Genomic DNA, 24,870 nt, shown 5'->3' on the forward strand with positions numbered 1-24,870 from the left:
CCACTCTCTATTCACATACTTGCCTGAACATAATATAATATGAAGGAAGGAAGGTCTAATATGCTTGAGTTCATACCCACAGTCACACCACACATGTATTTCTAATTTTCTGTTTGCCATGCGTTCAGCTTAACTACCTTGATAGTCAAGCCTTCAGTAATTAAGCAACTTGTTTCAGAGAACTCTATGCAGGGAGTCCAGCCAGTGTTCTGGTACATGACAGACAGGTTCTTGGAAATCACTGCTTTTTTTAGAAGCACTACCCTTTATCAGACTCTCTGAGGTGCACTGTGTATTTTTGCTCCAATTGTTTACCATTGGAGTACAAGGCTATCTTCAGTTAATAGAAAGTGTTATGTAGTGTTAGTGGAATGTTTCTTGGACCAGAAGAACCTAGGTTAATACCATTTGTGTTTTTTCATACTGCTGTAAACATAACCTGGCAAGGGTTGGAAATAAAAGCAAAATTTTCACTTTATATACTTCACTGTTAATAGTAAATAAAACAATACTGGGAATCTTCACTCTGCCTCTCTGTGGAAAGAATAAGTAAAGGTGTCTGGATTGGGGCTTGCCATGACTGAAGTAGGAAACAACAAATAGCATTTTCAACGTTTTGTTATTAAAACTATACATATGGTTGTCCATATACATATACCAATATACACACAAGTCAGTATTGGCTTTTATAGTTGTAAGCTAAGTTTAAGCTGCAATGATATCCGACTTCTGCTCAAAAAAATCCCTCAACTACAAATTACTTTATGTAAGAACGTGTTAAAACTGCATTTTCCAATCTTCAGTACAGCATGAAAGTTTTCTTCAGAAGATGCTCTGCAAGGAACAGACTTGAGAACTTTGAACTACAGCAGTGAGATATATATACTATATTAGTATTTTCCTTTAATTTATATTGTAGTAAAATATTGGGAACTACTTTGAAAACCATGGCTAGAGTGTGTCCTTGCTGTACGTATCTCAGTATGCTTAATGATCCAGACTAGACATCAAGGTAAATTAACATCTAATGCTGTGACCCTGAGATGTAATGACTGAGATTACATACTACCTCAGTCCCTGATTCCAGAAGAGAATAACACTCAAAGAATAACAGGTATGTCATGAGCTAGTTTTGGAAAAAAGAGACTCTTTAAGTATCACAGAGAAGGATGTATTTTTCTATATTTAGTTCTCCTTTCCATTTCATGTTTGGAAACCACATGAAATACTACTAGTTACCTAGACAACTGCCTGAGAGCATTCCAGGCATTTAGCTTTCGAATAATCGGCCTTCTAAACATAAGCATCAGGATGACAAATACAAAAAGCAAGATTCTGGCCACTTTTGAAGACAATGAAGCCAAAGCAATATTGGTTATTCTAGATGTCACTTTTATGACTCATTGCAATAAATATAAAAGTTGAGCAGAAAAAGCTTCTGAAATCAAAGCCTTGAGGACAAGTGGGGAATAGCATCGACTTCGCAGTTTGAAAGCAGTTGCAAATATCTGTTAGGTAGCTCCAGCAAAAAATAATGACGTATTACTGTCACACATTCTGATTGCTTTCCTTTTTCTCTTAAATTCACAAGGCATCTCCTTGTCTTTGAACATGTGAGAGTTTTTTGTTTGCTCATGTACAGTGAAATTTGATAGCACAAAAGCCCTTTATTATAGAAAGAAATTCTAAACACAAGCACTGCAAACCAGTGATGTCTTTTTTTAGTTGCTTGCTAAAGCCTAATACGTAGCATGTCTACTTTTTTTCCTACTATTTTTAGAAAAACAACAGTTACAGGACAGTAAATTGTCATACTGTAGGAGACAGCGTAACAACCAGCCAAAATGTAAGGGAAGCTGCCCTTGGGACTTACGTTGCTACTCTTCTTCTACAACAATTTTTATAATATCTTAAAAACAAACCCATTTTTTTGCATATTGTGGTGTGCAACTTGAATTTGGCTAATTTAATTGAGCTCCTTTAGATGGGCTCAGGTCTGAGTAGATGGGGTGGGATTCAGCTCAAGTCTAAGTCACCTAAATTTAGTCTAAGTGTAGGTATCTACATAAGAGCTAAACATTAGAACACCCATTAGAGGCACTAGAGGACTAGGGCTTGATTAAGTTACCCACCCCAGGGTCCAGTGCTGTGTGGGGTACCTCAGCATCTGCCTGCAGCTGGCAGAAATGACAGAGGACCTATGGGAGAACTATTCCTTTCTTCAGTGGCAGCTGGAGGCAAGCAGGATATCCAAAATACTTTAAATGGCACTAAACATCTACATTTAAACAACTGATCTGGGGCTCCAGCCATTGCAGTCAATGAAAGAGTAGGAACTGCCTTTGGATGCAGCGTATTGCTCTCTAAGCTGGAGCATAAACAGTATATAACCATTGCGCAAGCTGTATAGAAATAAGAGAAAATATTGTACCAGTAAAAGAGGGTATCTAATGTATTAAAGAAAAGAAAATAAGAACCAAATCAGATAAGCAAATTGATTGTATCATCAAGTGTCACAGGATCCATGAACTGGAACGCCATGCCTAAACGAGAAACGATATAGTGACAATTACATTATGAACCACTTGAGATCACCAGGACAGTGACAGCAAATGTGACAAACCAAGGAACCAGAGAAGTTTCAAAGGCAGCAAGCACAGTCATAATAGAAGATTTAAATTGCTGCGGTGTGCGTTAAGCATTGTTCTTGAATCGTTCCTGAGCTGTGTGCAGGATCACACATAAGAGCTACTCTTACAGAGTGGTATGTGTCTCTATGGATTTCCCAGCTAATCTAGGTGACCTTGGCTGGAAGAAACAGATAATTTAGGGTGCTGCTCATTGACCAAATACAGACAGATAATGAATCTTAGCTGCTGTGTTCATAATGCACTCTGAGCAAATATCCTGCAGGAGTGAGAACAGTAAAAAAAACTTAAATGGTGTGTGTTTTAATTTAAAAAAGGGAAAGTGAATAAAAGTGAGAAGTCATTTATGTAACAAAGGAGTTTAAAGGAGCAGAAAAAGGTGTTGAATGCTTGCAGGCAGCATGCAGAGTATTCAAGGACAGCACAGGAGATGCTTAGAGCAAATTCATGTCACCTGTCAAAACAGAATTTGGAAACACCAGGAAAGGGTTCTGTCATTAAACACATGGAAAAGGAATCTATCAGAAGAAAAAAAGGCATCCTTCAGATTGTTGAATTGCATCCAAATAGAAAAAAAAAACCAAACCTGTAGAAATTTTGATGCAAAGCTACAGGAATGTAGAAACAGTTTGCTAAAGATATAAGAAAGAAGATCCTCCCATGCTTTAAGAAGTGAGTAGGTACTAAGCAAAGGAAAGGACAAAAGTGGTTGCTTTCCGTAAGAAGAGAGCTCAAGAGTGGGGTCAGATGTTCACTGTCTTCACAAATAATGCAGGAAGGGAGGTACAGAATGAAATTATAATTCTTGCTTGTGTGTAAATTATTCATAGTAGTAGAAGCACAAGCTGCTTGAACAGAGTTGCAGGAGGATTTCACAATGCCGAAGCACAATGCACTGCACTGGCAGCATGTGAATTCAGTGTTGATAAAGGCAAGGTAGTGCACATGGAGGAACATGAACCTGGTATGCTTGCAGAGGAATGGACTTTGAGCTGGATATTGTCATTCACAAAGAGATCTTGCAATCCTAACAGATAATTAAAGTGTCAGTTCGGTGCATAGTAACAGTCAAAACAGTAAATAAAAGGGCAAGAATTTGTAGGAAGGGAATAGAGAACAAAACAGGAAGCCCAATTGTGCCACTGGTGTGGCATGTGGGGGCCATCTCTCTGTTGTTCCTTTCCACCTCAAAAGGCATCTTTTACAGGGAACAATGTAGAGAAAGACAAAAGGACAAGAAAACCTACTCAGTGTCTCTGTGTGAGGAATGATTATGCAGCTAGGGCTCTACAGCTTGGCAAAAAGGGCAGTAGGGGAATAAAAGTCTGATTGACATTGGAAAAGTGAACAGATAATAGTTACTGTTTTCAATAATGTAATAACTGAAGGGCATCAAATGAAATAATGAGATAGCAAGTTCAAAATAAAAAGCAGTTTTCACACTCTAAAAAATGAAACAATGAAAGTAATTGCTACACATGATATTTCACATCCCAAAAGTTTACAGAAATTCCAAAAGGGGTTTGAAAAATTTGGTTCATTAAACACAAGGATATCACTTCTGTCCCAGGAGGGATGTGACTCTGATCTGCAGATAGCTGAAGCATAGGGAAGTACATCAGAGAAAGGCCATTACATGCCTCATCTATTTTTATGTTCTTCCCTGGACATCTCCTACTGGCTGCTGTCAGAGCAGTGGGTGGGGGCACCTTTGGTTGCGCCAGGGTGGAGGGTCCTGTGGTGCCAGAGGGGTATCTAGACCTGGATGTTCTTGAGGTGGGTAAACTAGCTGTTAGTGTTAGTATGTGCTACCCATAGCCTTTTCAGAGTGCCCTGGGCAGTGGGCAAGTGAGCTCAGCATGCACTTGGACAGGGTCTCTGTGGGCTGCCACTACAAAGGACAGCCTGCGCCGCCTCCTATCCCTGCCTGATCCCTTGAGGAAACGAAGCCGCCACCAGCTCAGCCCAAACGAATACTTTTGTGGTGGTTCAGTTGGTGGCTGCACAGTTGGTAGATGAACAGCAGCATCCCACGGTGGCACTGGGTTAGTCACCACGCAAAAGCACACAGGCCGTTATGTTCTGCAGAATTCAAACCAAATGACTGTTCTTCAAAGATCATTTTTAATGCATCTTCAAGAACAGCTGTGTGGGATTTGAGCTCATTTTCCTTTGGCAGTTCAGCTGGTTTTCCCTTGTGGGTAGGGGTTTGACATGGCTTGTGCTCTGGCTCATTAAAAGTGTGAAGCCTTCACTTGCAGGTCCCATGATCATAGAATCATGGTTTGAGTTGGAAGGGACCTTAAAGATCATCAGCACTTCAATGTTACTTCTGTTTGCTGTGTTGTTCGGGTGTTTTTTTTTTTACTGATTTGTGCTCAGAAAACTGTGTATAAACATAATATGTAGTAGCTTCTTTTTACTGTGCTATCCAACAAGTGCTCTTGCAGCAAGAAAAAATAGGGGTAATCAGAAGAGGATTCCTATCAGCCTCCTGTAGTGCAGCCCAGCCTGGACTTTTGTAGGAAGATGGCATTAACATTGCAGGGCGATGTTTGGCCTTTCCTTCTCGGTCGAGGCAGCGCTAGGGGAACCCATGTGATTTCAGTGGGTGTTGAGAGGTCACTGTGTGCAGAAATGCCTCCAGGGTTTTGTGAACACATCCCTGGGGAGGCAGTCCCCTGTTACAGGGCAGGCTCAGCTGAGCGATGCAGTTTGCAGGTAAAGAGTGAGCCATAAAGATTATGGAGCTTTCCAAGACGTAAATGCAGTGCTGTGTACAAGCACAGATTGCAGCAGGCTTTGTACTCTGCTGATAGGAGCAGCTCCTGTCTTTGCTTCCAGTGCATGAACTGATCCAGCTTCACTGCAGAGCACCACAGGCGTGAGGGTGGTAAATGCTGGCCCATGGTGAATGAATGAGGTTGTGCTCTGGCTGGGTCAGTCCCAGTGAAAGCTGGACTATTTGAGTGCTTTCCTGCTTCATTCCCTGTTTTCTGGAGCAGCTGAATTAAGTTTGTAGTTTCAGGAAGAAAATGTCTCTGTCCGCCCCTCTGTTTCTGGGAGCAGCCTGCTGCAGCCTTAACACTTTAGCTGCTTGTGCCCTAAATAATGGTACAGCGTTTGCCTGTGAAGCAAGAGAAGTTTTAATAACTACGCAAAAAGTACCTTCATTGTTTACTTCTGCTGGAATTTTAACCGGTATAACATAACACAGAGAGACCGATACTCCTAACAGTGTTGTAACACAAGGAACTCCCAGCTCCCATCCAAATAGTCCTTCCCTTTGAATTGCAGTCATTTGAATATAGATTGAAATCACATTAAGCTGCTGTAATGAAAAACAAATGCACTCCTTGGCTGGCTGCATTCGAGACGCTGGGGCTCTCTGGGAGCGGCAGAGGCGGCTGCAGGCACAGCGCCGGGGCCCAGCAACCAGGTTTTTGTTTCTTTTCTGGAACTTCCTCCCTACGGGCACCCCATGATTTCAGAGTGCTCGCGGCCAGCCCGAGCGCGCCGCTGGCAGTTCCCGGCTGGGCTCGGCCGCGCAGGCAGGTCCGCCGCACCGCACTGTGCCTGCCCGCTGCGGGTAGCTGCGAGCCTTTTGTCATCCTCCGCCAGCCCTCCAGGACCCAGCATCACCTGTTAGAGGTCAGACCCTTGCCTGGGGTTCAGCCTGACTGCAGCATGGTAGCGCGGGGGGGAATGGCCCGGTTTTGGAGTCTGGAGAGCCTTCAGATGGGTACGTATGAGGATAACATGCTCTCTCGCGTGCTGATTTTTCAGTGTTTTTAGAATGAACTGGCAAACTGTGGCGGGCAGGGGGCCTGATTCTGATCGTGCTTGTGCCGTGTCACCCGCAGGAGCCTGCAGCCTTACGGTGGTGACAAAGCCGCTGGGAGATCAGAATCAGTCCCAGGCTGTTAAGTTTTTGCATCCTGTTGGTGTGATCAGAAAGCCCACCCCTACCTCTGATATTTCTGACTGTAAACAATAGAGGACTAGATGCAAAATGCAAGCGACTGATTTTTACTGGAGTCTAACTATGAAGACAGTGTAAGCTTGTTGGTTTGGTACAGAATAATGAACAGTTATCAGTCCCTGGATTGCACTCATTTTTCACCTGGAGCCAAGTGAATTAGGTTATTTTGGTGTGCTCTTGTTACTGGAACAAACCATCAGGCAGTACTGATAGTACAGCAGAGATGTATAAATGATCACTGGGATTAATTTTTTGGTGTTGCTTTATAGGCTGAAAATTGATGTAATGAATTATTTATTTGCAGGTTGTTTTTTTTTTATAAAGCAGTTTCAGAAGATGTATTTTAAAAGTTTGTCAGCACTCACATTTACAAGTCTGTAGGGAAAAAAAAATCTTATTTTTTAAATAGAGATCCTGCATCCTTTCTTGTTAGGCAGATTATACCATTAGTATGAGTTTATATTTAAAATGCTAGGGAGTAGAACAGAACAGTCAAATAGATATGTTCTGTTACATTGAGGCTATGCTGTATTTTTCCACTTTTAAAGGAAAGAAAAATCTTACAAGTCTTTTACTTGAATCTGTGCAGTAATCAGTTTTGATGTCTCTTATGGATTAATACCCGAATGACCAAAGATGGTAATGATGGTATAAGTGCCCGTAAGGAGGGGGTTAAGGTGTTTCTCCCTGTAAGGTAAATAATGGATAGGCAGTGGTGTGCCTGTTCATTATGTAGGTGTGTGGAGTAAAGCCAGGAGACATCTCTCTGACTCACCCACCCGAAGCCCAGAGCTCAGCAGGCAGGTGGTACTCAGTCTTGAAGCAGGGCAGAGAAGAGGCAGATCAGGGCACTGCTGCTCAGCCTTGCTGCTAGGTGCGGGTGACAGATTTGATAACTCCACTTAAAGGCCCCTTACCGCGCACTGTGTAGCAAGAAAGATGCTCTGCAGGCTATGTGGCAACCTACCTGGGACACGCTAACAATTAGAAAAGGAGCTCAGTGCTACCAGCCCACTCTGATATTATTATTATTATTATTATTATTACTTTTTTAATCTGTTTTTTGAGCATAGTATGATTTTCAGCCCTTCTAGTTATTCACTGCTTGAGACTGCCTTAGAAATAAATCCTTAGGGATAAATGAACAAGGGCCAGAGGGTGCACTCAAGCATTGGACCACTGGTCATGAACACTTCTTGGTTACCAGCTCATCCCCTGCTCTGTTTGACATTACAGCTGGCTTTGAAAGGCAAACCTACTCTGAAAGAGCCTAGCACTGAGCAGTGTGGGCATGAGTCAGTCAGTATTACTTGGTCCTGAGGTCAAACCCCAGTCCTCTTCATCTGCCAGAACAGAGATGGTCACCAAAAGGATCTACCACCCAGTGATGTACCCCAAACGGGTTTTACAGTTTTATATAGTAACTGCAGATTTACACGTGCATAGTGACAGTCACATGACATTTCTCTTGGTTTATGTGGCTGTATAATAAGATGAAGCCCATCTTAGTTCTGGCCTCTGTTTCCTTACAAAGCTGCCTCTTTGGTCAGAAGATGCACCACTGTCGAACCAAGACTGTCTTTGTGATTTGAGGCAATTAGAACAAGTGTTTTCTCAGGCAGTCCAGGCTCTTTGTTCCGCTGGGGATACCCTGCAGATACCTTGGTGCTGCCAGAGCCTCCCCCAGCATGTGAGAGAGGTGGTGGCAGCCAGCTTAGAGGAGCATAGAGATTTTGGGTTCTTGCAGGGATGTGATGATGTGACAGAACCCAGCCTGAGACTGACAGTAGCCCCCTCTGCCTGCCCACTGGAGCTCTCTCATATGCCACATGAGAAATGGCATTGAGACCTCTCAGCTGATTCATGTCATTTGAGATTTCCTCTGGGTAAAAAAATTAACAAATAATGGTTGTAGTTCTGGTTTTTGCACACAAAAAGATGAATTTCTAAGTTTCATCAGAGAAAATTCCAAAGAAGAGTGAAAAGTATTCAGTGGTGGAAAAGTGTTTTTCCTGAGAGCTCTGTTGTCCTTTGCTTGTGCTGTTATTGTTATATTATGACAACAAAAGCAACCTCTCAGCGATTCCTCCTGCATTGTTTTTTTGGAGGAATCATAAAAATGATGGAGCAAACAGCTGTTGCATCTTTGTTTTAGTTGCTGCAGATGGTGGGACTGAATCTTCAGCCTTAGTGGATGACAATGGCAGTGAGGAAGATTACAGTTATGAGGAGCTCTGCCAAGCCACTCCCAGGTACCTGCAGCCCGGAGGGGAACAGCTAGCAATTAATGAGGTAACATCCTGGGCTTTGCATTGCTGTAATGATGGGGCTGGGGGTGTTTTCCAAAGATCTGATGTTTCATATTAATAAAAACTGGAATGGCAATAGCCAGTGTAGCGAAGAATGCAGCAGCCATGGTGTCCCATCTCTGCCAGGGGAGGAGCACAGTGACTAGTACTTCACTGGGAGCGTAACTTGTTAGCCTATGTACCTGCTCTGGATTAGGACTCTTAATTGTTCCCCCTAATAAATATATGCCTGGATTTCTGAAAATCCAGAAATTTAGTTTTATCCTGTAGCAGGAGTAACCATGGGCACTCTATGGAAGTGGTTTCATCTTTTAGTAGTTCACAAACAGTTGTTTATCACTTGTCCTTCACAACCTTATTTTCTTCCCATCTCAGCTGATAAGCGATGGCAGCATTGTCTATGCAGAAGCTCTCTGGGACCATGTGACTATGGATGATCAAGAGCTGGGCTTCAAAGCTGGAGATGTCATTAGAGTTCTAGAAGCTTCCAACAAAGACTGGTGGTGGGGAAGAAATGAGGATAAGGAAGCCTGGTTTCCAGCGAGCTTTGTCAGGGTGAGTAATTGTCTTACACAAGTGATTCTCTGCATCTTTGTATCTGAACATCAGTGGTGTAACTTCTAATGACTTCACAAGGAAAAAAGCCATAGAGAATCACACCCCAAGATTCCTTAGCTCCTTTCACACCTTTTAATCTGGCTTCTTCCTTTGTGTGGTCCTTTTGTAACCAAAGGGATTTCTCAAGCAGAAATGAGGGCAGCAGGAAGCTCAACCGGGAGCAATCAGTCTATACAAGAAAGGGCACATCATCTTTCACATGCGAGTGGCGAAAGCTATGCTGCAGGGATTTCTTGGTAAAATAGGGCTTAATTTATTATCACAACATTGTGTAGGAATCTGGTTCACGGTCTGAACTCCCCAGTTAGAACTCAGCCAGATTAATGACAGTGTAACTCTTGAGTTTCATAAAATTGAACCATGTTTTAGAGATTAATGTAAAATACTTTTTGAGAGCCTGTAATGAAGCTTGAGCCACGCTGGATAAAGTTCTACATAAAGCACAAGAGATGTTTCCTGCCTTTGCTTTTCCTTGCTCTCCAGCCAACATGGGCAATCAGACAAAGTCGAAAAAGGAGGTGCTGTTATCCATACCATGTAGGTGGGGAATTGGGGCAGAGAGAGACTAGTTAAGAGTGTTTGAGTTGCCTACTTTTGTAATTTTTACTCGCATGCTGGCTTGGCTAAAATAACACATAAACTATGAATAAGGGTCAGAAATAAGGTCAAGTCTGAAAAATAGCAGGCAACACATTTCCAAAGCAGGTCCTCTCTTGACTGTAAGAAGCTTGTAACTGTTTTATCACCTTTTGTAAAAGTTTGCTGCTTTACTGTAGTTCGCTTTGTTTGTTTTGGCCACAGCTGCGAGTTAATCAGGAAGAAGTGCCAGAAAATGGTAGTAGTATCCAGGATGAAGAACAAGATGCAGATACTAGCAAGCATCGCCAGAAAGCAGCTGAAAACAAGGATCAGATGAGAACCAATGTTATACAGGAAATTATGAACACAGAACGAGTCTATATCAAGCATCTCAAGGACATCTGTGAGGTACATGGTTTTACCTAAGGGCATTCTGCCCTAGTGTGAATAAAACATTCCACATAAGTTGAGAACCGGAGTGGTTTCTTATATGAGAATATTCCCAGTTGCTCTTCTGAGGCTGTCAGTCAGACCCTTCTTGTGCCCTCTTACAGATTTCCTCCTTGCTGACTGCCAAAAGGCACCGCTTCCTTTAAAAAACCCCAAACATTCCACTTTTGGCATGGAAAAAGTGCTTTGCTTGCCTGACCACTATTTCCAGAATAATGAGAGAAGGAAGTCGAGTTTATTTAGAACTTTTTGCCACTTGGTTTAGGTAGAAAATTTTCAGTAACTTTAATAAAATCAATTACAGTTCAACTTTTTGAAAGTAACTTTTTGTTGGAGGCCCACACTTGGACAAAAAGCTACTTGATACTTTTCACTGAAGTTTGCCTCTTCTTGTGTGGACTGTGATGTATTTGACCTGTATTTGACTTATATTTGTGGTTAGCATCTGGAAGGGTGCTAAGCAACCTACCAAAATATTCTTTGTACCCTTAGTTTGTGAAGTCTCTCTGCATTTGACCTGTAGTCATCCTTTAGTCCATCACTCACTGTTAGATTCTTTCACAGACAACAAAACCAACAAGACAGCAGTGGGTTTTGGTTTTGTTTTGGTGTTAGATCAGGCTTTTTTCACGTATTTTGAAGAAAGAAAAAAGGGAAAACAAAAAGACAAAAATTGGTTGCCAATGGGCTAATTTTAAAATATTAAATACAGGTTTTGTCATTTAGATCTGCTGTTTACCTAAGCTAGTGAGCTTGACTGTGTACCTGAAAGATCAGGGAGAAATTTTTACATGCAGCTGTGTTGCTGCCATATTTCTTTGACATGGTTCATTGACAGCATGAGTTCTAGGACATGACTTTTCATATTTTACTGACCTATTAATTCTTATACTGATATTATTAATTATCTTTTTCTAATACACACATTCCATACCTCTTTTTTAAAATCTGGCATGCCTCTGAGTTTAGTCCAAGAGAGAAAACACGCATTTTCCAAGTAGGAAAGTGATGCTCCATGTTCAACAGCTGGAGTAGAGATGGTCTGCTTTCCTCAGAGTGAATCTGTAAGGTGATGTAAGTAGGACATAAAGCTGAAAATAAGTAAGACTAAGCTAGAAAAGCTACTACAGATGGTAATCCAAATTTGCAAACTTCACTACAATGAGTCACTATGGCTGGTGTAGTCAGGGTCATTTAGCTGGAGCATACCCAGAAAAGTATATTACATACAGTAAGTGTCTGCAGTCCACATTACAAGAGCTGCACAGGGATTAGGTTTCCTTGTTGGAGTTATCCTCCTAACAGTAGTAAATGTAGTAGCTGGCTTGCAACGTAGCCACTGCACACGTCTCAGAGCAGATGGCTGTGGGGGAGACAGGAATATTCGTAACAGTGCCAGCAGTATTCAGGGTTGTTTCCTGGTAAACCTCACCGGAGCAATTGCAAGGCTTTTTACAGCTGTCTGCTCCCAAAGCGATTCTGGGGAAACCTCCCTGAAAGCCACCAAACATAGGACCCTGTCAGATAACCCGCATTACACCAGTTACCCTTCACACTCATCTGCACCCTGGCGCCATAGCTGATATGAAAGTATGAGCAAAGCAGCTAATCCTGGATATTCCTGGTCTAGAGAAAGGTGTCCCTGCCCATGGCAGGGGGTTGGAGCTATATAATCTTTAAGGTCCCTTCCAGCACAAACTGGTCTATGATATTCAGCCGCTGCACTGTATTCTCCTTGCCAGGCTAAGCTTTGTGGAACAGGTACCTAAGGATGTGCTGGCTGTGTGTGGCAGCTGCTGCTGAATATTTAAGTCCTGAGAGGCCTCTGATCTATATTTGTTTCTTAGTTATGCAAATGCCAATGTGATCTAATGTCCATTACTGATGGCAGAGGACTCAGTTGTGTATCTACTTAACACTGCATACAAACCAGGTGAACTGGACCCCTGAGATGTTCTTACAAGTAAAGGAAAAAGAGCTACAAAATCAGCTGCATTTTTATGTGCAGTCTTGCCAGTACCTCTTGCCAATTGCCTCCTGCCAGTACCACGCAGATTTTACCAAACAGCAGCATTCTGAATGCCTCATAGTATGTTCTTCATTTTGTTTCTCTGGCAAAACTTAGACTGTGCCCTACTTAACTAGTGGTTAAGGAACTAGTACTTTAACCCTGGTAGAAACCGTCTTTTAATGAACTATTTTAGGGTTTGTTCTCACCTGCATAGAGAAGAATTGTTATGGCACAAGAGAAATTGCTACCAAAAAGCACAGCAGCTGAAGTAGGAGCATGCATGGAGCCTTACACCGGGCTTGCCTTCAGCTTGGCAGGTGGTCATAACAAGGAGATGCAAATGGGCGTTACACACTCTGCAGGTTTCTGGTTCTCTGATTCATTTATGGCACTGTGGGACAGAAGCTGGACTGCAAGAGTCAATGTGTAAGCATTTCAGATGCAGATGGGAAATTGCATGGCTGTGTGTGTGTGTTTAGGGCTGGGAAACCACTCACCTGCATGTTGATCACAGGGGTTTTGCCAGCTCAAATGGGCTTGTTCAGGGTAGAACCTGTTTTCGTATCTTCAAACTGAAGAGTGTTTTTAATTTCATTTGCAGGGTTATATTCGTCAGTGTCGCAAACATACAGGAATGTTCACCACAGCTCAGCTAAGCACCATTTTTGGAAATATTGAAGATATTTACAAGTTCCAAAGGAAGTTTCTGAAGGATCTTGAGAAACAGTACAACAAAGAGGAACCTCATCTAAGCAGAATAGGGTCATGTTTTCTTCAACATGTAAGTTGCAAAAGTCAATTTTATTTATGAAATTAGCAAAATATGATAAGAAAATGCTAAGTTACCATGTTAGGAAGGGATCTTAGTAACAAGTGCTTATCAAATATGAAATTGTGTGTATTATTTTAGAATGTAAAATAATTTGCAATTAAAGAATTATTTAAATGTTTTAGATTTCTCCTTATCTTTAGCAAGCATGTAACTTTGTGTACAATTCTGTTTCCTTATCAAAACTGTAATGATCACAGATGAGCTGTACTATTTGCAGTGATCTTACACGGGGCATGCAAAAACTTCCTAAAGAAAATAAGGAAAGAAGGTGGTGGGGAAAGAGGCTGTGAGTTCACGATAGGCACTTGCTAAGCCTATAGCTGTCTTCCCCAAAGTACTTAAAGTGGGTTTGGTTATCCTCAGTCAATGGGGGCATCTATTTCTGTGTTCTGACAAAGAAGATACATAGTTTTGACAGTTACAAAGTAGATTTCTGCCTAGTTCAAAGGTTGATCAGCCTGGGAACAATATAAGGAATGGGTTAATTAATCAGATATAATCGATGTTACAAAAATATCTTTCCCCTTTATAGACAAATACTTTAGTTAAAGCTTTGATGTTTATTTTTTTTTTTTTAATAGCAAGAAGGCTTTGCAATTTATTCGGAGTACTGTAACAATCATCCCAGTGCCTGCATTGAACTTTCCAACCTAATGAAACAAGGCAAATACCGTCACTTCTTTGAGGCTTGTCGCTTGCTTCAGCAGATGATTGACATTGCCATTGACGGTTTTCTTCTCACGCCTGTTCAGAAAATATGCAAATACCCCCTGCAGCTTGCAGAATTGCTCAAATACACCACACAGGAGCACAGGTGAGAGAATGAATACAAGTAAATATTATAAGATTTGTATAACGGTAATAACACCTAATTACTCAAGCCTTCTGGGTGACACAATACAGAAGATTTTGAGATCAGGGACAAAGCTCCCATTGACTGCTACAGACATGAGCTTAGTACTAAAACGGGCATCTTGAGACCATCACAAATATTAACAAAAACAGTACCTGGAAATGCAGCACAGGGAACTGGCAGGATTCAGGACAAAATGAGGAATAAGTGAAAGAGGGAAAAGGAAAAGAAGAAGGTGCTAAAATAGTATTCAGAGAGGGATGTGTAAATCAGAGTGGAAGAAAAAGCACCAATGTGTCAAAGAAATGAAGGAGAAGGAAACCCACAGAAGAAAGGAGGAGGCTGCATAAATATTGTGGACACAAGAAAAGGTAAAGAAGGCCTTAGAAAAAAAACAAACACAATCTAAGCAAGCTTGGAGGTAATATTTTAGGAAATTATTAGTAACAAACATTGCCTTCATTTGCAATAACATCCAGATATTAGAGTTCCAGCTGGGGTAGATAAGAATTGAAGTTGCAGATTATTACCCTCCCTAGTATATCCCTGGCCTGATTAAATATTTGACTAAATTAAGATTTTATCTTTAAATGTCTGCCTTTTTACCTTGTACACTGCAAGAAAATTGTTCCATTGTGATCCTTGTGCTCAAAGTCCAAGTGCAGCCTGAGGCAATGCTTCCTTGGCCAAAGTCTGCACTTCTTTAACCTTGAAAAAACTCCCCTTGGAGACCAGGTTGGTCTTTTTTTGTCAGGGGCAAAATGTGAAGTATTGTATTGAAAAATGTATTGGAAAATGTGAAGTATTGCATTGAAGGGGATGTGAAATACTGATGTTCAGGTGTGAAATGTCCCCATTCAATTCAGTGGCTACCCGGGAAGTCCTGCAATAACAATTACTAACATGGGTATTTCTTTCACTACTACTGATCTAGATACATTATCCTGTGAGCTATTAAACCTACAGATGAAGTGACAGCAAGGCCTTGCCACCTTCCACCCATAGTACCTGTTTTCCTCATCTGTGGCACAGCATCCAGAGATGCCTGCAAGCAGACAGGCACCTGGTGTACAGAGATGCTCACAAATAGGCAGACCTACACCCACATGGAGCCTTGATAAAGCTCCAGCCAACTGGGTTTTTTTGGCAGCTTTTTGGTTTGTTTTCATAAGAAGTTGGAAGATCCAGTGTGCGCAGCCTGCCATGAAGGCCATGGGTTATGCAGCAAGTGTGGAATAACGTATTCGCCAACAGAGAAAGAAGGAACTGAGATAAGGAAGGGCAAGAGTAGCAGTGTGGATATCATGCAGTCACCCTGTGGGCCACCTCCCTGATGTTAGTAGGATCCTGTTATTGTTAATCTCACTTTTTGTATACAGTGTGGCAGAAAAGAGTTTCTATGGATATAAATAGAGGACAGTAATACACAGATGTAAAAGAGAAGCTCATCCATCAGCAGCAGCTGATGGAAATAGGAACTGAGACAGAAACAGATAAAAAGGACAGTGAGGCCAACCTCTTTGCAGGATTATTTCTGGCTCATGCTGTTTTCTACTTCTGGCTTCCTTTTCTGCAAAAGGCATTCTGATAAAGGAGGGAAGGCAGCTGCTTTGCTGAGACTCTAAGGCAAGATATATATGTCTCTTTCCTTCTCTCATCTCAGAGACTCCATTTGAGGAAGGTAAAGGAGTGATGGAGGCTATTCATGGGGGAACGAAAACCTGGGGAGATTCATAAGCGAGGGGAGCAGAGCAATGAAAGGACAGGAGGCTTGCATTTGAACTGGAACAGGAAGGGGAAGGTGGCTGTCTTGGCTCTCATGCACTTGTTCCATGAAAACAGGTCATTTTGTGAGCATTGTCTCCTTTAATTCCTCTCTCTGGTGCCCATGTCCTTGAGTCCCTCACTCACCCCATTTGAGGTTGCTTTCAGTATTTTATTTGCTCATATAGCATTCTTCATTTGTATTCATTGACCCAGTGGGAACATGAAGGAGAAAATACTGTTGTTAAACACAATTAAAGGAATGCCCTTCCCAATAAAATCCCACTAAAATCATGCTTAAAAAAAAATTCCTTTAGTGAAATGTGGATATCACTGAGATCAGTGGGAGTTCTATCACTGTTTTCAGTAGAGACAGTATTGAATCATTAATCTACCTCCTCTGCTTCCTGCCACAAGTTTAATAATTTGCTTAGCAATACAGCAGCACAGAATTGTATATACCACGATGTGAGGTTCAGGGTAGCTGAAAATCACGTTTCTCTTCTTTAAGTACTCTGAGTTAGAGGTATACATGGGCAATGTGGGCTAATAATTCAAGCACCGTGTCACATTTTGTGATTGCATCATATCCATTGCATAAGTGATCTTTGAAACGTGCTTACATTTCACAGTGATTATAACAACATAAAAGCTGCATATGAGGCTATGAAGAATGTAGCGTGCCTGATCAATGAGCGAAAACGCAGACTAGAAAGCATAGACAAGATTGCATGTTGGCAGGTCTCTATCGTAGGCTGGGAGGTAAGTGTCAGCCTGTCCCTTTCCTGAGCAAAGGTACTGTGTACAGTACTTCATGTCCTCTGCAGGATATATTTTTCTGCATAGTAGGTTGTTTATGGTCACTGCTCAGTTAAAAGTCCAGTTGCTTCATTTGCACTGGTTCTGCTACTGATTACCTGTTTATAAATCAGGAAGGCCAGCTTGTATTAACATAGACACTTGTCTTTGAGATGACACTGGACTGAGATGACAAAACAGATTTTTTAGAAGTGCTAGACCTATTGAATCTCCTTTGGATTTTTGGTGGTTCTGTCAGAACTTGAACCTGCTTTACTGACTGCCATGAGTTTCCTCCTGATTGATGCAGAAAAACAGTAGAGCAGAACCACATTCATTGAGTTTGCCTGCATGAGATTAACTACATCCTATGACATTTTCAAATCTACTAATAAAAATGCAAGAAAAATTAATGAACTTAAGACCTGATTATAAGATAAGACCGGTTAGGCACACAGTAAGATCTTAATGTACTATTTACTTCATGCATATATATCTTCTCAGGGACCAGATGTGTTAGCCAGAAGCTCAGAACTGATCCACTCGGGAGAACTGACCAAAATATCAAAGCAAGGCAAAAGCCAGCAGAGGACTTTCTTCCTTTTTGACCATCAGCTTGTGTTCTGTAAGAAGGACTTACTGAGAAGGGACATCTTGTATTATAAGGATCGTATTGACATGGACGAGATGGAAATTGTGGACACTGAAGATGGCAGAGACAAAGACTTTAACGTTAATGTCAAGAATGCTTTTAAGATAATAAACAGAGCAACAGAAGAAATCCATTTGTTCTGTGCGAAAAAACAGGAGGATAAAAAGAAATGGATGGAGGCCTGCAAGAATGAAAGGAGAAGGGTTCAGGAAGACAAGGAAATGGGTGAGTGGAAGGATTTCCTCTCTAAAAGGTGGTAAAACCAAAGGGGAATGTTCTTGCTTTTACACTTCATGCATTGTGCAGATGTGTACTCTGCCTTCTGGAACTGGTGTCTCTTTCTTAACCAACATGACCTTTAGCTGTGTAAGTGAAGCCTCTTCAGGTGTGTTTGATGTGCCATTGTGGGCCGGAGACCCAGAGCAGTTAGCTATGACATCCGTATCACAGTGTCATTCTGGTGCATTAGGGAGCAGAATGAGATATGAGATATGACAAGATGCAATTCACCAAGACCAATCAATAATAAAAATCCATCCAAAATCCTGGCACTTTTGTATGAATCATTAGCCCAAAACATCTGTTTATAAAGGACACTTTGTTATAAAGCCACGCAGCAATAATTGTAGATTTATACTGTCCATGTTATAAAATCGCACCTCCTGTATCCAGGAGATCTGTGTAGTTGCATGGTATCATTAGTTACAAACCCAACAATAGCGCCACTGGGCAGTTTATAGAGAAATGAAGCCTAACTTTCAGTGAGAAGGAGCAAAGGTAGAAATTCCTAGGATCAGCTCTAGACGGTGCCTGTGGGACACTAAAGACAGTGTCTTCCATGTGAATATATATTTAGGATTGGATTTTTTTGGTGGTCTTTTTTTTTGAGAGGGGAGGCCAGAAGGGGCTGGTGAGGGAGCGTGTGTCATATTTTCATGCTTCCTTTAAGATCAGTGACACTAGCTCCAGCAAAATTTCATTGGCAAAACACATACAAAGAAGAAAGCAATGCTAATAAGGGAACTAATTCTCTCTCTAATATTCCTAAAGAAGTAAGAAAAATGTTAATGCATCTGTGTGTTGATTGCAGGAGAGCTAACCCTTTTTATAACACTCTTCAGGCTTAGGCTGTGGATGACAGCAGGTTAGAACTGGAAGTGGAGTGTAGTGGATGATGTAACTCAAAAATTATTAAAATATAAACAAGATGCCAAATCTCATATTGCATGTTCACTGAAAACACCTGGTCAGAAGAAGAGAAAGACAAAAATAACCCGTGGATTACAAATTTAAACCTTTTGATCTTAGTGGCTTTTTCGTTTGGTACTGTTTTAAATACAACAAAATAAGACCTCCTCCATGTGTTGTAGATAGCCTGTAAGCTGAAGAAAATACTTTCAAGTTTACCAATTCATACTCTAAAATCAGTTTTAACTCTTCTCCATGGCACCAACTGTTGCAATTAAACCAAATTATCTCCAGTCTAGAGCAAAATGAAGCAGCCACAGCTAAACTTTCATGAAAGTTTTCCAAACCCAGCTCTTCTGTGCTGAACATCATGGTGTGACATTATGATCCTGTTGGGCACATCACTGATGGCTTTCACAAGTTGCTCTATGTGGAGTTTGTTCTGTCACCTTTTGCTCATGGGGATGGCTCGTGGCTGCCTTTCCTAATTCACCTAAACAGAACTGTAAACCAAAGTGGATATTGCAAAAGAGTGAAGGTGATCAGCAAGTAATAAAGCAGTGCAGACGCTCTGATGATGAGCATCCCAACAATCCCTCTTACAACAAAGTTACTGAAAGCCTCCATTCCAGCGTATGAGAAGAGTATTACAGTCATGTGGAAGGACGATATGGAATAAGTCACAGCTCCTGCGCTTCTGTGAGCAGGACTGAGCAAAAGAAGATAAAATGTGAGCATTTTAGGTTCCAATCCTTTCTGAGGAGCATTCCTGAGCTCTTCAAATCTGTATCTACACCTCTCCTGCAGTGGGTGCTTTATGGAGCACCAGAAGAGTGTGTTGAGTGGGCTAAATGCTGTATGTCAGGATGCTTCTGAGGCTCACACTAGGGCTTGCCTTGGGCAGCAGCAGGTCTGTCTTTTGCAGGCAGTGGAGTGTTACCATTCCTCCTAAGTGACACTGCAGCAGAAATCCTCAAGCATGAGGAAACTGCAAAGCAGTAGCAGCTGTAGCCCTAAATGTCATTATTTATTCTAGCAGGACCTCATGAAAACCAACATAGAATCATAGAATAGATAGGGTTGGAAAGGACCTTAAGATCACCTAGCTCCCACACCCCTGCCGTGAACACCACACACTAAGCCATGTCGCCCAAGGCTCTGTCCAACCCAGCCTTGAACACCGCCAGGGATGGAGCATTGACAACTTCCTTGGGCAACCCATTCCAGTGCCTCACCACCCTTACAGTAAAGAACTTCTTCCTTACATCTAACCTGAACTTCCCCTGTTTAACATACGATATTCAAAAGGGTACTCATTCAACAGCAGTGGCAGTGGCACTGGTTAACAATGAGATTTGTAATAATGGCACTAACCCTTAGGGCTGGGTCACAGATTCCTATCGTGCTGAGCGTGAGGATTGCAAGGGAGGGTCCATTGTGCTTGCTGCTCCTCTGGCACTGTGCAATTGAAGAAAATTCAGTATAAAGAGAAACTGTATTTTTCATAATGTCACATAGGCACGCGCAGTCTTTTTTGCCCATGTAATGTCCAGCCTTCTGGAAATTTTCTTTTCAAATGTCGCAACTCATTCTTCTGATGTACCTGTTTTGGGACATGTATCACGCTTCAGAGGAAAGAAAGCTGAGTTGTAATAGCTGATGTCCATCTGGTCTTGTGAGTCACAGTGGCTTGTTTTCTTCATTGCTTAGAAGACTGCTTCTTTTCTAAAATTTCTTCTTTTTCTTTCCTCTACATAATTGAACATTTCCTTTAGCCAAAACCAGTGGAAAGGCGCCAGTATTCTCAACCTCAGGTTTAAATTTATCGTTGATTTTGTAAGCTATCTTGTTGGTCTTCACACAAAGCCTCTGATCTAACCACTCAGAGAACAAATGCATACTCTTCCAATTCAGAACTGCAAATGGCATTTTACTTCTATTTCCAAAGACACTTTGGTGCTAGTCACTGTCTCCCAAACCATATCTAGCTTTTCTTAGCTTTATGAATATATGGGAAGAGAAGGCCACAGCCAGAAAATCCTTCTCCAAACCACTAATAGTAACCCTAAGAAAGCGGTCTGATCTCTTTTGATGAAATTGCTTTCTTTTTTTCAAATGTTTCCATGTTTCTATAAAGGGAAAAAAACCCTCCAGGATAAAATAAACTTCTGCTAGCCCGAAATTGTGGCTCACTGCTGTTTTATTGTTAGTTAATAGGCTGATTCGTAATAACTTAGTCATAAGTTGAAGCTAGAAAAAGTAGAGGAATTTTAAAAGTGTAGGGAAGTATGGGAAGATGGAAAACAGAACCAAACCAGATGCTTCTGACTTTGAATCACAACTGCTGTGCTCTTTATGTGCATTTGAATGAAATGAATGACAGTGTGTGCACCCTGTTGTCTCTTTGTGCAAACGTAACATATCCATGTGTCTCAGCTGTCTTGTACACAGGGAAACTGGAGTGCCTGTACACGGGCTCAGATGGCACCAGTCACTGGTGTCACTTTTCATAGCAGATGTCTGGCATCCCTGTACTCAGCACAGATTAGTCATACACCTATCACATGATAGCATAGGGTTGGCCACATACTATAGCATCATGTAAGATATACAAGTATGCAAACAAGTACATGAGAAACCAGAGTGAGACATCCAGCTCCAGTCTGATGCAGCCACAACCACATCACAACCTGCTTTGGTGTCTGTAAGATTATGTGATGCTTTCTCCTCTGGGTGGAGGCAAAGATGCCCACATTTGTACTACTATAATACCAGTGACTTCAATTTGTTACCCCAAGTTAGCTCGGAGTGGGTGAAAAAAGAAACAGATTCTGCATTTGTGATCTACTACTTGGTGCCTTGTAGAAGTGTTAATTTACACTTTCATTTTTAAATCTCTTGTTATCTGGACTTGGCTATAAAAAGAACTTTTTAATGTGGTGAGTTCCCTAGTGATTGCCATTTGCAGGAACTAGAAAGCAGCTTTTCCCAGTAATTAGCAGCCACATGAATGTTCTTATTGTTACCCCAGTGAAAAAACTAAATTTATATGACGTACTTCTAAAAATTTCATGTATATTACTATTGAGATTTAGTAAAAATTATTTAAAATATAGTTTACTTATTTGTTTTAAATTAATCAAGTATTAGATATAGCCTTTTTATACCAGTGCCTTAATTTACACTCTGACATAGGAATGGAAATCTCAGAAAACCAGAAGGTACAAGCTATGCAGAACGCCCGTAAGTCAAGACATGGAAAGATTAAAGGTGGGTTTTCAGAGTTCATTTACATACTTACTCAGTTTTCTTCATGTTAGGAAATAGCTCAGCCTGGCTATGGTAGAGTTCTTCAATCTTTTAAAAAATGTTCATGGTTTATATGGAATTACATTGTTATTAAATAATTTCCATTAAGCTGTATTTTAATATCAAATTCCAATGCCTGTGTAAACTGTCTACTAGGTATTCCTCAGACAGGCAAGTCGGTATTCTCTTTACTAGAGAAGAACTCAAGAGGTAACGAAAGCAGTTTATTGAAGCATGTAAGAAAGCAGATGCAGAAATTAAATAAGAAATGGGGGTTACTTATTCCTTCCTTTGCTTTTACTCAAACAGCTTGTTCTTCTTTGGCAATTGTGTGCTTTGTTAGAAATTTCTTCTGCACTCCACGCGTTGCTGTATTTGTGATAACACACTCAAAAGGGTTTCCTTGTCTCCTAGACTAGGATGAACTAGAAATGTGTTACTTTGGAAACAGCTTTTTTATTTCTTTTCTCTCTCAGAAAGAAATATGTTGTGATTTTGTCCTTTTCCATCTTAAAGTCAAATATGGGTAAATCTTTAGTGTGTTGAGAAAATAAATTGAGGAATTTGGACCAGATTAAGCCTGAATTTAAGAGTGATGGAGTTGATGTTAAGCGGTCCTCTGCTCCCTGGCAGTAATATTATTAAAGAATTTTCTCTTTATCAATCACTAGATACCTATCAAACCTGACTATATTTTCAGGAAGTGGCTGAAAATCATGATCAGGAGATTCTGTTCAGAATGTACAAAGGTCAAAGTCTGAGAATATTGCCATGGAAAAACATTCTCAAAATGGAATAAATAACAATATTTTTGGTAGCAATATTTTACCCACCCGTATTCTGATAGTTGACTGAAATACAAGTATCTACTGTGTTAAGTTATTCCTTTTAAAAAAACAGAATTTACTTGTATAAACAATACAGCCAAGCTACGTGAAGATGCAGCTTATTTTTGGTAGTTCTGTAATGTTATTTTTAGTGGTGTTATTCTCTTCTTCAGCCAATCAATGCAGCAGTTAAAAAGTCTAACATCAGAAAAAGTTAACCATTACTAGTGCTTCCATTCAAGATCACGGCAAAATTTATACTGGCTTTATTGACCACTGAATTTGTCCCATGGTCCTGTGCAATTTTCCCAGTATTGGAAGCTCTGCTAGCTGTCTCATGCTTTCTGAAACTGTTCCTTTTGCAGGTGTAAGCTATAATGGCTGTCCTGTGCCTCCTCCACACCAAAGCCTGCATCCTATTCATCAGCGTCACATCACTGTGCCTACCAGCATCCCGCAACAGCAGGTTTTTGCCCTGGCGGAACCCAAGCGGAAGCCGTCCCTCTTCTGGCATACCTTCAACAAACTCACCCCCTTTAAAAAGTGAGAGGCCAAGGATGTGGAAAGGACATCAGCATGGTGGGAGACTTACTCCAGAGAAGGACCTTGGAGACATGGTGGAGCTTATTTGAGCTCAGTGAATCTCCACATATTATGGAGCAAAACCTTGACCTCCCTTGAGCCAGAAATGCAGCCTTTGGCTAGAAGAAGAATGAAGTTTCTTAAGATAGCTCTGAAGTCAATGTTGCCAAGTGCCAGCATTGCTGATGAAGAGCAGTCTCCCTTCTGACAGAGACAACTTGCTGTCACTCTGAAGCAGCAGCATTTGACCTTTGTTTCTTAGTTATGTTGAAGTAGCAATGGAATCATTCAGGTCTTTGTAACATTTCATTTTTCTTAACCTTGTATTGATGGCCAAGTTTAGGACAGGGAGGAATTTTTCCTTAGTGATGTATAAACGAGGAATCTTAGGAGAGTTTTCTCCTTTCTTTTGGAGCACTGAGGTGAGATTACCTATTAAAATCAGGTGGAGACATCCCATGCAATTAACCAACTGTTGCAGAATTCAGTGCACCCTAATCTTTGCTGTCTTTTTCTATTAAATTGCCAGATGGCAGGAGAACATCCCACAAGGCCTTACCATATTCCAGATTGGAACAGGGAAATTTTATTCTGTCATATAGAAACATGAACAGAGTGTGAAATGAACTATAAGAATATGTGCATTTATTGAACAGATTGTGAAATGAACTATAAAGATATGTGCATTTATTGCACAGAAGTGGAAACAAGAGGAGCCCAGGGCATCTCAGAATGATTAATTTCAGTCACAGCAATATACTACATGCATGTAAGCTCTTCAGAATGGAGCTTTTATATCACTTTTTGTGCACTTCTTTGCCTGGGAGATGCTTCTTTATATTTCCAACACACTTATTTCTCTGTGTAAAAAGTATTTTTTTATTTTCTAACAAAGATAATGTGAATGTACAAAGTCAAGACTTGAGACAGTATGTGCTGACTGCTGGCTATGTTACATGGTTCTCACACTTTATATTCGTATAGCTTGACTTAGAAAGTGGATAAGTAGTAATGTAAATATATTGAAGCAGTCTGGATTCATGCTGTTTATACACAGTCAGTTGGCAATGGGTTTTGACCAATTCTCTTCACAAAGAAAGAGAAATCCTTACTGGAGGAGACAGAGAAACTCTGTGGACCAGACACAGATTTTTGTCTCAGAGTCTCTATTGGAAGGGGAGAACCTGACTAAGGTTGATTAAGGTCAGCTCTGGCCAACATATGCAATACATGATTTGCATGGCTATGATTTGCCTATGACAGGAAGTTGATTTGGGAGAAGAACGTCTAAAAAGCCACCAGGAAGAAACAGGATCTTGGTATTTGCAGCACTGCTCATTTCTGCTTTGATAGCTCTCATTAAGAATGACAAGACTGCTGCTGATATGGAAGGAAAGAAAGGCTTTGTATGTTTCAGAACTGATTTGCTATGAATGCTTTACAATGCTTTATCCTATGCTGCTGATTA

The 24,870-nt window shown here is 41.0% G+C and overlaps 1 protein-coding gene across 2 annotated transcripts; it reads left to right on the forward strand.

Moving 5' to 3' along the window:
- Positions 1–6,335: 6,335 nt before the first annotated feature.
- Positions 6,336–23,367, forward strand: SPATA13 (spermatogenesis associated 13; the record flags this gene model as incomplete). Of its 2 annotated transcripts, XM_080612636.1 has the most annotated exons (10): positions 6,336–6,390; positions 8,786–8,922; positions 9,315–9,494; positions 10,359–10,544; positions 13,199–13,378; positions 14,011–14,243; positions 16,679–16,808; positions 17,349–17,721; positions 21,880–21,954; positions 23,186–23,367. In XM_080612636.1, 10 exons carry the CDS (start codon positions 6,336–6,338, stop codon positions 23,365–23,367), a joined length of 1,731 nt encoding a protein of 576 aa, XP_080468762.1. The 2 variants fall into 2 exon arrangements, with proteins under 2 accessions (XP_080468762.1, XP_080468763.1); XM_080612637.1 differs by lacking the exon at positions 10,359–10,544.
- Between the last annotated feature and the right edge of the window lie 1,503 nt (positions 23,368–24,870).

The sequence above is a fragment of the Psittacula echo genome (assembly GCF_963264785.1).
Source record: "Psittacula echo genome assembly, chromosome: 3".
Taxonomy (NCBI): Eukaryota; Metazoa; Chordata; class Aves; order Psittaciformes; family Psittacidae; genus Psittacula; species Psittacula echo.